At 35.8% G+C, this 13,538-nt stretch overlaps 1 protein-coding gene and 1 pseudogene across 1 annotated transcript; one reads left to right on the forward strand and one right to left on the reverse strand.

Moving 5' to 3' along the window:
• Positions 1-3,526: 3,526 nt before the first annotated feature.
• On the forward strand, positions 3,527-6,457 carry LOC141639409 (uncharacterized). Its single transcript, XM_074448543.1, has 4 exons — positions 3,527-3,628; positions 3,726-4,171; positions 4,779-5,379; positions 5,999-6,457. The coding sequence occupies exons 1-4, from the start codon at positions 3,527-3,529 to the stop codon at positions 6,455-6,457; spliced, it is 1,608 nt and encodes a 535-aa protein (XP_074304644.1).
• Positions 6,458-10,247: 3,790 nt separating this feature from the next.
• Positions 10,248-12,429, reverse strand: LOC141639408 (GATA transcription factor 8-like; annotated as a pseudogene).
• Between the last annotated feature and the right edge of the window lie 1,109 nt (positions 12,430-13,538).

Genomic DNA, 13,538 nt, shown 5'->3' on the forward strand with positions numbered 1-13,538 from the left:
AACTACATTACCACACTGGTATTTGAGAAATGAGCCAAACAGTCTGTATATTATGGCTAAGTATTAGTTTAAGCATTAATCACTACACAGTCGCCGCTTAGCAAAACCATGAATAATGCAATCCGTGGATGCAATATTCAGTACTTCATAATAGGTCATCTGGAAGCATTGTCTATGCGTTTTCAGCACGGGAATAAGACTTCATACGTCTGAGTTTATTTACCCGCGTGAGCATTATGAGTTTATGTTTGATGTTGGTAGCTCAACAGCTATCTGGGTTTAGACAGTAGAACATTACTGTCACTGATTAATTGGAAGTGGAGTATTAAAACTGCGTAAGTTCTGTATCTTAGGACTGAGGTGATCTTTGATAAGTTTTTCGGGTTATTTGCTTGATTTTATTCTTAGGGTAGCATCTTCACTGATACTGAGTTCTGATACTTGTAGCAGTACTACAGCTGTAATGTTAATTCGGACTCGTTTATTATGGTCTTAGGGAAATGATACAGGAAGATGGCATTGCTGCATGATGTATTTCTTTGTCCTTTTTCCTCTGCTGTGAGCCATTTTCTCTAGGCAAGAAGTTTTTCGGAATATGCCTCGCAAAGTTCTGGTTGACACAAAGATCAAAGCATTTTGCACCTAGCCAACTCCCTGGCTAGATTAGAAGTCTTCATATACATCATGGCAGATCTGCAGTAAAGTGGTAAATATTCCTTGTTATTCCGTTTTCGCTTTCTATGCTTCTCTTGATGGAATTTTGCTTTTTATGACAATGCCTATATTTTATGCCTTCCTTTCCTGCAACTGTCTACATGCATGATGCATCAGAATGTACTTGGTTGAGTCGATTCAAAAGTGGCGCGTTTATCATTCCTGCAACAGTTTTATGATGTTTCTTCCTTTATTAAGGAGTTAACTTGATTTTCTGTTTTAACAATATCTCAGTACCTTTATTTTTTCGCCGTCCTCTCCTGTGTCATCTTAGTTTGTTGCAGAGAAAATGAAGTTCGAGTCACTAGATGTATAAAACTGTCTTTACCGCTGTTATTAAGAAATGAGCCGAAACACTCCCTATATTTTTTTGGCTAAGCATTAATCACTAAGCAGTTGTCACTTAGTAAATCATGAATAATGCAATCAGTGACAGCAATATTAAGTACTACGAAGTATTTTCATAATCGGTCATCCAAAAGCGTTCTCTAGCCTTTTCAACACGGGAATAAGACTGCAGAAGTATGAGTTTATTTACCTCATAATAGGTGTGCGCATTGTGAGGATATATACTCCTGGTTCATTATTTTGGATGGTGAGAGGTTGTGCTTCAATTTCTCCTGCACCCTTTTTTCCGACTGTAAAAAATTACGAAAATAATTTCACTGATGAAACTGTGTGTACATTTTGTAACTCAGGACTGATGTAATCTTTGATATTTTTTCCGGGGTATTTGCTTGATTTTATTTCTTAGGTAGCATTTTCACTTATACTGAATTACTGATGTTTGTAGAAGTACTGCAGTTGTAATTTTCATTTCGGCCTCGTTTATTAAGGTCTAGAAAAAATGACAGGAAGATGGCATTGTTGCATGCTCTATTTCTCTGTCCTTTTTCCTCTGCTATGGACCTTTTTCTCTAGGCAAGAAGTTTTACGCGGCATAATCACAGAGTCAGAAACGACAATTTCAAAAATCCGACAAAATTTGAAACTTTATTATCAATGACAAAATAATTAATTACATCAAACATGAATCTTTGGACACATTTCAATGAATCCCATGACTTGTCATCTTAGATAATTGTTCTTCTTTGTTTCTTCTAGTTCAACCGAAATCTGATACCTGAAAATTTCATAAAAGTAACAGTAATACCTTATAAAAAAATGAAATGTAGGAAAAAATGGTAATTATAAATATTTACAGAGTCGTACCAATGACCTGAGGAAGTCTTGTTGTAGTTTAAGATTTCCATGCTAGAGTAGTAGAGTGCTTCTGAGAGTGTAATCAAATGATCCCGGGAGTTCCCCCAAACGCTTCAGTAGAATCGTTTTGCTTAACAAAATATCCCCAATGAAGTGTTAAGAGGAACTCTAGGGAACATTTGATGTTTTGCCAATGTCGTTCAAGATTTCCATGTTAGAGTGCTTCCGAGAATGTAATCAAATGACCCCGGGAGTTCCCCCAAACGCTTCAGCAGAGTCGTTTTTTGCTTAGCAAAATACCCCCAATGAAGCGTTGAGTGGAACTCTTGGGAACATTTGATGTTTCGCCAATGACTGATGTTTGATGCAGCAAAAAGCTCCAACTAACTCAATGTCGTCCGAGATTTCCATGTTAGAGTGTAATCAAATGAGCCCGGGAGTTCCCCCAAACGCTTCAGTAGAGTCGTTTTTTGCTTAACAAAATATCCCCAATGAAGCGTTGAGTGGAACTCTAGGGAACATTTAATGATTTGCCAAAGTCGTTTGAGATTTCCATGTTAGAGTGCTTCCGAGAATGTAATCAAGTGCCCCCGGGAGTTCCCCCAAACGCTTCAGTAGAGTCGGTTTTTGCTCAACAAAGTAACCCCAATGAAGTGTTAAGAGGAACTCTAGGGAACATTCGATGTTTTGCCAATGTCGTTCGAGATTTCCATGTTAGAGTGTAATCAAATGACCCCGGGAGTTCCCCCAAACGCTTCAGTAGAGTCGTTTTTGTTTAACAAAACATCCCCAATGAAGTGTTAAGAGGAACTCTAGGGAACATTTGATGTTTTACCAATGAATGATGTTTGATGCATTCGACTAACCGTAACCTTTCTATTTATAGTAAGCTCATACTAACTAACTCAACAAAAAATATTCCATTTTAGAAAACATCAGACCATTTTGAACCTGGTCATGTATCTGAACTAAGTTAGAAGAGTCCTAAACATAAGGTCAGAAATGTGGTAAGTTGCAAATATTCCTTTTAAGGGTATCCTTATCTCAACCTTTTTGTTCTGTCACATTGCCTTATACTTCTGTTTTAGATTTGCATCATTTTTTATTTCTTTTTTTTTTTTCCGACATGCATGTTAGTTTGTCGATTATAGGCATGGTATTAAATCACAGGATTAATCGCGAATCACAGTAATTTAACAGTTACTGATAAAAAATGCAGCTTATTAGAACAATTACTTAAGAAAAGTCCCTTACACATCAGAACAGAACAGTTACTGGCAAAAATGCAGTTTGTTATGTGTCGTATCGACTTATATGGTTTTTTCATCAGTTTTCAGGGATCTGCATTTTTGACAGATAATCCTGATGATGCAAAAATCATGTGAAATTTTCTGTTTATGATAATGCATGATTATATTACTTTCCTTCTATCAGTTTTTGTATTATTTTCACATTATTTTCTCCCAAACAGGTGTGTTTTTTGCCCTTCTCTACAGATTTCTTTCCTGACATATCACAAGACACACCCGTCCTCAACGAAAAGCATGACACTTTCATTATATAAGAAAAATATCACATTGTTTGATGATTGTAAACTAATTTATCGAAGATGGATTGTAACAAAAATGTTTTCGCTCATCTTTATACTCTGCGGTTTCTTGCATTGTGCCTGGTCGCCGTTGCTGAAATAAGTAGAGCTGAAGTTGGAAGCGTAAGACTCATTTTTTGTACTCCGTCTGTATTTGTATTCTTAATGGTTAAAACTTGAGACCGTACTGATTGATTCCTGATATTTTATTTGTTTATAGTGGCTCAATCATGGAGGGAATTTAGCCAACACGAGGGCACGACCCATTGGAGAAGGATTAATAAACCGATACTTGATGCAAAGACTGCACCTAAGATGGAAATTTGACGTAGGAAATGACATAACAGCAACACCAGCAATATCAAATGGCATAGTCTATTTTCCTGCATGGGATGGGAACTTATATGCTGTCAGTGCATTCACTGGTGATCTTATATGGAAGCAAAACTTAGGTCGGTTAACCGGTCTTGCTCCTACTGGTAATTCTGTTAATGTCACTGTGTCCAGATCCACACCGACAATTGCAGATGATCTGTTGATCATTGGCATCTATGGCCCTGCTGTTGTCATTGCTGTTAATCGGTTTACTGGTCGGCTTGTTTGGATGACTAGGCTTGACCCTCATCCTCTGGCTTTGATCACCATCTCTGGTACTGCTTATCTCAAGTAAGTTGTTCTCCTCGCGGTTTATGCAAGTATCAACTTTTATGATCACGAATAGTCACGTAAGCTGGTCTGAATTATACTTTACGGTAATATAAGCCGAATATAGACAGTCTGATAACAAACAATGTAAAGACGGTCTGAATTATACTTACTGTAATAATAAGCCGATTATAGACAGTCTGATAACAAACAATGTAAAGACGGTCTGAATTATACTTACTGTAATAAGTCAATATAGACAGTCTGATAACAAACAATGTTAAGACGGTCTGAATTATACTTACTGTAATAAGTCAATATAGACAGTCTGATAACAAACAATGTTAAGACGGTCTGAATTATACTTACTGTAATAAGTCAATATAGACTCTGATAACAAACAATGTAAAGACGGTCTGAATTATACTTACTGTAATAAGCGAATATAGACAGTCTGATAACAAACAATTTTCAGACGGTCTGAATTATACTTTACTGTAATAAGCCAATATAGACAGTCTGATAACAAACAATGTTCAGAGTTCAGACGGTCTGAATTATACTTGCTGTAATAAGCCGAATATAGACAGTCTGATAACAAACAATGTAATGTATGTGCTTTCAACAGCGGCTTCTACGTAGGAGTATCATCCTTAGAGGAGTTACTACCCCCTACAGAATGCTGCACTTTCCGAGGAAGCCTGGCAAGGCTTGACATACGAACAGGAGCAATCATATGGCAAACCTACACGCTCCCAGACAACGGAGGAAAACTCGGGGGGTACTCAGGTGCCGCGATATGGGGCAGCAGTCCAGCAATCGACATTATACGAAACAAAGTCTATGTTGGTACAGGAAACCTATACATAGCACCACCTGATGTACTAGAATGTCAAAAAAAGCAGAATAATCAGTCAAGGGCAACTCAACCTGATCAATGTACTTCACCTGATGCACATTTTGATTCCGTTCTTGCCCTCGATTTAATGACTGGGGACATGATATGGGCACGTCAACTTGGGGGCTACGACGTCTTTTACTTTGCTTGTTTAGTGCCTAATAATCCTAATTGCCCTCCTGGACCTAATTTGGATGCTGATTTTGGTGAGGCACCGATGTTGTTAACCATTTTTCCTGGCGGTGTTAGACGTGATGTTGCGGTGGCTGTTCAAAAGAGCGGATTTGTTTGGGCTTTTGATCGCGATAATGGTCAAATTGTTTGGTTCAATGTAAGTGTACTTTCATTTTTACTACTGATCAGTGCAAAAGTTTTTGTGCACAAACGTCTAAGACCGATTTCAGGTGGAACGTGTCACGTTTTAGTCTAAAAAGTCGAGTTTAAATCAAACCGGGTTTTCATGAGGAGACCATCCCTAAAGAATTTTAAGTTCCGAAAGCGACGATTTTTACTACCAAAGAGTTCCGAAAGCGACGATTTTTTTTTTCAAATCAAAGATATCATAAACGCGGTCAATTTGAAAAAAAAAATGTCGCATTCGGAACTCGCTACAAAGAGGTACGGTCAGTCAAAGTTTAAAGTTTGACTGACCGTAATTCTTGCCACGAGTTCAGAAACTAAAATCTTTTTTTTTTCCAGATCAAAGATCTCCTAAAGCCGGTCTATTTGAAAAAAAAATCGCCGCTTTCTGATGTTTTGATCGTAAGTTATGGCTAGTCAAAGACGTTTTTGTTAAATACGAGGTTACCATCTAGAAAATAAAAAAACACGAGGTTACCATGTAGAATATCCCTTTATTTTTTATTAAAATTCGTAGATTTTTAAAATTGTCTTTTCTGACTGCTGTCAGTGAAAAATGTACACTAATTGATTTTCTTAAAACCGTATAGGTTGCAGGACCGGGAGGTTTAGAAGGAGGCGGAGTGTGGGGGGCAGCGACAGACGGAAGGCGAATATACACCAATATCGTCAACACCAATCGAGTAAATTTCAAGCTCGCGCCATCAAACCAAACTACAACAGCCGGTGGATGGGTTGCATTGGATGCAAATACAGGTAAAGTCTTATGGACAACGGCTAATCCAAGCAACGAGACAAGTCACGGTCCAGTAACCCTAGTTAGTGATTTACTATTTGCTGGGTCAGTCGCGCCTACAGGCCCATTTTACGCTATGGATTCCGAGACTGGTAAGATTTTATGGTCGTACAATACAGGGGCTACGGTCTATGGTGGTGCGTCTGTGAGCTATGGTTGCGTGTATGTTGGACATGGGTACTCGGTTGGGTTAGCCAAGTTTCACCCTACTTGGAACCGCGGAAATTCTCTGTTTGCCTTTTGTATTAGTTAAATAATTCAGAGTGAAGAATATAATCTGAGCTGGCAAGTCTGATCCGACCCGAAACCGAGTAAACCCGACCCGACACGGCCGAAAATATTGCGACCCGAAATCGACACTACCCGGCCCAATGACGACCTGTAACCCGACACGGCCCGATTATTAGTGACCTGAACCCGACCCAGACCCGACCCGATATTGACCCGGCCCGATGCTGACCCGATTAAGTTGATTACTCGACAATTATTAAGCTTAATTTTGATCAAAATAAAAGTGATTTTGTGTTTAGATTGATATGTTTAATTTAGTAATGAAGTAAATAAACCAAATAATAGGTTAAAAACTAAATTTAATGGTAAAAAATGATAGTAATGCGATTAAGTTACCGGATCCGATAATGACCCGACCCGACCCAATACATCATCTGACCTGACCCGACAACGATCCGAACGTGACCCGACTCGAACCAAAAGGGTATGCTAAACTGATATGACCCGGACCCGATACGACCCAACCCGATGTGACCCGACCCAAACCCGACCCGACTGACCCGATTGCCACCTCTAGCTTGAACCTAGCTAGGAATGTGTCTTTGTTAAAGTCAGAGTGAAGAATATAATCTGAAAGGCAAAGTTCAGCATATTCCTGCAATTTTTCAACCTTTGCTGTCGAAATCCCGGTCGTTTTCTTGTAGTTAGTCATGGACAATGGACATTCCAAATTGCCTCAAATTTGCTAACCAAAAGCAGAAAGCATATGCAATTTCAGGCTGAAAATTCATAGAACAAGCATAACGTTATTTGTTTCGATTTTATTCCGTCATAATTCAGAATATAATCCTTCAGAAAAGAAAAGGGTCAAGAGACATAAGTTAGTAAGCCTAGGAGCCTTATTGTTGTCCAAGTTCTATATCAAATATCTATACTAGCTATATTTACAACTACATACATTCAAATGTTAGATGTATAAATAGAAGTTTGAGAAATATATTTTTATGCAATTGAAATCGAAGTCGTTTAATTTCATCAAGTGCTTCCTAGAGGTCCCCTAAACGCTTCAATGGGACATATACCGTGTTTTTAAGCATAAGAACGCGATAAATGTGTCCTACTGAAGTGTTTGGGGGAACTCTCGGAATCACTGATACAATGAAGATACAATGTAAATTTCATCTTCATATAGAAGATACCTCAAACCTTTGTTGGTGTACATAAACCCCTTTTCGCTTTGTATAGACGAGAGTCTTTGAGTCACTCAACAACTGAATACTGGTTGAGTCATGAGAAATGTTGCCATCACATTTTCATGCATTTTTTCTTAAAATATTGAATAGTTATCCACTTATTACAAATGGGTCGTTCACATGATCAAATTAGTTCAAACATTATCTAACTCGAATTTTTTCTAACCATCTTCTTATAATTAGTAGAAAATTATGCCATAAACTTTGATCGTTGTTTCCTTAATACGTTCTTTTGGTGATAATGCTGAAGAAATTTAAATTCATGTCATGAGTATCATTTGTTATGACTTTATCAGTTAAGCTCACCGATCTCTGCAAATAATTGAATGAATGTCCAATATAACAAGAACAATAAATCTAATTAATCTAGATCTTGTTCAAATCAAATCTGTTCAAAGTATAGAAAACTTTATAATTTAATTAAATTATTACATAGTAACATGTTAGTAGTGGTTAGAGGAGTAATTGGAAGTGTAGTTGTGCCTGACATGCAAATGAGAAGGGTGGGGGTGGACATGTGCCAACCTTAGTGACATTGTCATATGACCAAACATGTGAGGTTAGATCACCTTTTGGCTTTGCTTCTTCATTTTATATTCTTTCTTTTTTTTTTTTGGTGCTTTTCAATTATTGTTACTTTGGTAGATGGCATTAATATTTGAAAAGGGTAGAATGGTCATAATTTTATCATAAAGAATTTAAATTGCAATTTTTTTTGAAATTATAGAAAAAGAATGCAAATTTATTGGACGTTAATTAGATTTTTAATAATTTATAATGATTTGACGATAACAACAGTTAAGCTGGATGAGTCAAAGACGATATTAGCTAAAGTTCAAAAATTGCATGCTATTTTTTGTTGAAATATATGTATAAAAATTGTAATTCATTAGAGTAACTAGATTTCTAAATTTTTTTTGACTTAATAATTATTTTCTGATTATATTATGGTTGACAATAATAATATAACTCTTAATCATCATTAGTTTATTTTCTTTTAGGTTTTTTATTTATTTAAACTCACTTGACCTAGTTTAACAAAATGTGTTATGATGGATGTAAAATAAAATTAAGAACCTAATTAAACAAGCAAATTTAACATGCTTCACTAAAAATGTATTAATTGCGTCTACATGCAAAGTAGCACATATTATAGAATACATTTCGGTTATTCGAAAAGAGACTTATTAACCGATTTAAGCTAAAGCATATTCTAACAACGTAAATGAGTTTGATAAGCTAAATTAGAAGTTAGACACCAACGACTTGTTCTTTTAAACTTAATTTTAGTTGTAATAAGTTCAGTTAAGCTCTTCATAAATTAACTCTTATTTCAAATTAGTTTAATTCCATTAAATTTAGTTCAATTTAACTCATTTCAGTCGAAAAGAACATAGTGTAAGTTTGTTCTTAGATCACTTCATAGCATGATCATAATATTATTATTTCAATAATAATTTTTGTGTGAAATTGGGCCTACACCACTAAGTGACATAGTACCACTCAATGAGATCATGTCTTGGAGTAATTGATAAAACATGTTTTAACAAGTAAGTTTGTGCTTTTTATCCTGTTCATGACATACGGAGTACTAGCTACTGTTCGATCAAACTAAGAAAGCTATTGGATATTTCACCGACACACATGTTATAGACCACAAGCATCAAACCACATCTTCCTAATCATTATTATCACATTGAGTAGTGCACAATGAATTCCTCCTTAAGTAAAGTTATTTCTGACAAGTGAGAAAAGACTACATATATCCTCTATCTTAATTGGTAAAGTCATGATCAGTATTTTAGTAGTGTTCATAATCTGGGGTCGAACCTTATCAATATAAAAAAGAATCGTTCTTATAACTCCCTTTACATCAGGAAAAAAACAAGTCAGAAAAGACTGAAAGAGTGTTATGTCTACATTGGCGTAGTTAGATATTAGAAAAATGTAACGTCGAGAAAGTTAATGAGATGTTTTGCATCAAATGGTTTTATTCTTATAATCGGAATTAGATATTCTGGAACTCGTAGAGATGTGGAATCTTCAATACCTATATATCCCTTCGCCACGCAGTAGTCAACTACAAATGGTATGATAAGGTTCAACGTTAATAAGTCTGGAATCGATTGATGTAATTCTTGGTGAATTTTTATAATGGTAAAATCTCGAAACAATAATTATATGCTCTTTAATATAGTTAAAGTTGCAATTTAGAGAGTAGCTCAAAATACCATAATTCTCCACGACGACGACGAGTCGACGACGACAACATCATCATCATTATTTCAATGCCTTAATGACTCCCTCAAATTGTGGGATAACGAGATCAGAATCCGTAACCTTACCCTTTGTTAACAATACAAAGAACTATTTCCGAATAACCCAAAATGAAAATTGCATTGAAAACTGCATCAGATGACCGATAATCCGATAAACCCCAATAGAAAGAAAAATGCCATATTTCTCATTTCAACAAATTTCCTAGATTACAAAACTAATAGACTAAAAAGAATCAAGAGAAATGAAGAAAACTCATGCTATATATCTATATATGTTACCTTATTATAAATCTAATTAATTAAACATTAACTATAATAAAAAAACTTAAGGACTAAAAAAACTTTGCATTAACTCTTAATCCTCCTTAATTAAGCAAAACCCTTTTTAATCTCTAGTTGCAACCTCTCATCTCAAGAACTTTCTTGTGAGAGTTGGAATGTAAAGACGGAACGAAAGTCGGACTTGCTGCAGGGGCGGTCTGGGTAGAGCCGCCCTGACTTGTACCGAACCCCACAGGCGTTACAAAGGGATTTCGGACCCATTGGACCCGACCTCCATTGTGGTGTCTTTGTGATCCCACAATGCTTACATTTTCTGATACTTGCAGCATTAAGATTCTGTTCTTGAATCTGAGTTGGAATAATCTGAGTTGTTAAATGCAATGCACCTGAACTTGATGGAGGTAGAATCTTGATCTTCTTTATTTGGTGAGACGTGACCGGGGCAGGTTGACCTGGTGCGATGAGCGGAACATTTGACCGAGGAGTGAATGTAGCGGGGCGAGGGCGTTTACTCCGAGCACGTTTTTCATGACTGACAGGAACTGTTCTGCCTCCTGATGAGAAAGTATTACTGCTGCTTTCCAAGACTGATACAGGACTCGATGTCTGAAACCGGTTCTGGAAGGCGTCTATGGTATTCTCGGAGCCAGTTGTTTGAGTTTTCTCAGGTGTCGAACCCCCACCTGAAAACGAGTCTTCGACAAACGTTGGTAGCCAATCTAGCTGAACGATATCTTCGTACTGTAAATGTCAAGTGTTAGACACGGCTATTTTTGAAAAAAAAAAAAAACTCGACTGTACAGTGTACACTATATACGTTACTAAGACTCGATTGTAAACCCGACATTATTAATCGATTAAAATTGAAGAATCCGAGTAACATAACGTAGAAACATAAGAAAATGTAACATTATTATAATAAAGATTAAGAAACGTCTAAATCAATCAAAATAATTAAAGAAATTATAACAAAGTTGGGCACACAATGTCTCCTACAATAATGATCATATATTCATATCCCACAATATAGCTCACATGATGGCTACTACTCAAATTGACCTTATCAAACATTTAATTTCAACAAACATGTTCACTACATACTACCGACTACTCCTATAGTCTTCTGCATTTACTCTCCACGTCTTTTCCGATTATAATACTCGTTCCGTTCCGATCATTTATTTACTTTTAATTACGCTAAAAAATATACTCTGTATGTAAATATGCAAAAATAATGAGAGAATATGCAAATTCATGCAGTAAATAGTACTCTCCCCGTCTCAATCAATAGTCTACATTTGACTTATTTCCCTGATAAAATAAAGCAAATGTAAATAATTCACCACGACAGAGCGAATACTACGTATTTCATTTTGTGTACACTACCAAGCACCATTACTTGTCACTTAATATAGTCGACACATTACTAATTATCAGTATTATATTGTAATTAATCAAATAAAACCATGTAAAAGACCAAGCAATCAAATTTATAATTAAGGAAACGATACTATTCCTTTAGAAAAAGGATACAATATCACAAGTAATTGTACCAAATAAACGATTTTACACAATTATAATTGTAAACAAATCTACTTATTACACGCATTCTCGTATAATTTACATTTGCTTTATTTTTTGAGGAGGTAATAAATCAAACGTAAACTATTAACTAGGACGACGGTGTAACTAATTTAAGAGGTAAAAAAAATGTAAAATTATGATAGGTGAAAATCGAAACTCAGGTTCAAATCTCGTCAATATCAAATTTGCTTGTGGCTTCATAACGTATTTATATCTAAGGCAAATGATGTAATTGTTCGACATTGGACACATAAAACCGTCTTAAAAGAGACTAACTCGAAAAAAAAAACTGACCGGAACAAAGAGTTCGGTGGAAATATCGGAGGCGGTACTACGAGTGCAACAACCAGAATACTCCGGTAAGTCCTCCTCGGGCCAAACCGTATGAAAACCGGCACAATCACCGACAACAGACCCAAAAACTTCGGAATCAATGTCGTCGGTAGGAAACTCTAGAAGGTCATCAATTTGATCAAACAAATTCTCACCACCAATCTCAATCTCCTCCATAATATAATTTTCTATGATTTTAGTTGAAAAAATAATGAAGAAATTAATGAAGAAATTGTTAAGATTGTAGTAAAGTTTTAAGTGAATTTTAATAGAGAAAATTGAGTATATATTTATATGAAAGAAAAATTGTTAAAGAAAATTGGAATATATAGTACGTGGGATTTTACTGGATGGATGACTTGTCAATGATTTCGTCCAACTCATTTACGCGCTCTGCCAATTCTTACTTTCCTATTAAGAGAAAAAAAGAATATTTTATGAGTTTATTTTATGGATTATTTTAAATATTGTGAATTGGCGGTGTTTGATAAATAATATACTTATTAAAAAAAATTAGAATATTCTAGGTAAAATAGCAGATTGACCAATGAATTATACTATTTTAGTGCGTTTGGTAAAATTACTTTGTATGCTGTAAAGAGCATCGTATTATAATAATCACAAAATCTCATTGAAGACAACACGTATCCGTCACTTTAGAGTGACGGATACCATTTCCTCTCATAAGTGACCCAAATAGAGGAGAGAGGGAAGCACATGGGGGTGCCCCCATCTTGTCCCCCTATCCGTTTTGTGAGTGGTATTACCCGTCACATGCTCCGACCCGTCTTCAGCAAGACTAACTGTATAATAATAGATTCACTTATGTCTACATTTAACTCAAAAAAAATATAATGATGAATCTGCTAACAAGATTTGTTAGTAATTAAAATCTGCTTTTGCTAATAGCCAAATAAGCCCTAACATTATAAAAACTTAGCATTATGGGGTTTAAGTGAAAAGTATTGAGAATCGGTTTTTCTATCATGTGCCTAATGAGCACATGTTATTATGTTAAGGAGTCAATTAATTAAGAAATTACTAGTGTTGTTTGGAGTCGAGATGCATACCTAGATGATAGACGACATAAATGGTAGTTGGGAAGTATAATGTATAATGTATAATTCATATTTGTTATTCATTTATTAGTTATGCAATGCTTTAAGCATCTTATTTATATAAAATGTTACCTTAAGTGTAGTTCCGATTTAGTGCCTCGAGAAACCGTGATGGTGACACCTCCCGATTACCTTGGTCGGGTAAGAAGGGGTGTTACACTCCCGAACGGCTCAAATGAAGTGTAATACACGATTTTTGGGATTTCAGCGTCCAGGAACAAAATTGTCCATAAATCACACGGACGGTTTCTCAG

This window comes from Silene latifolia, unplaced genomic scaffold (assembly GCF_048544455.1).
Source record: "Silene latifolia isolate original U9 population unplaced genomic scaffold, ASM4854445v1 scaffold_378, whole genome shotgun sequence".
NCBI classification, from domain to species: Eukaryota; Viridiplantae; Streptophyta; class Magnoliopsida; order Caryophyllales; family Caryophyllaceae; genus Silene; species Silene latifolia.

Bases quoted from the DNA above. Each gene is read 5' to 3' on its own strand.
- LOC141639409 (XM_074448543.1), top strand. From the start codon at position 3,527: ATGGATTGTAACAAAAATGTTTTCGCTCATCTTTATACTCTGCGGTTT. The intron at 3,629-3,725 runs GTAAGACTCATT...ATTTGTTTATAG, and splicing joins GTAGAGCTGAAGTTGGAAGC to TGGCTCAATCATGGAGGGAA. The intron at 5,380-5,998 runs GTAAGTGTACTT...AAAACCGTATAG, and splicing joins GTCAAATTGTTTGGTTCAAT to GTTGCAGGACCGGGAGGTTT.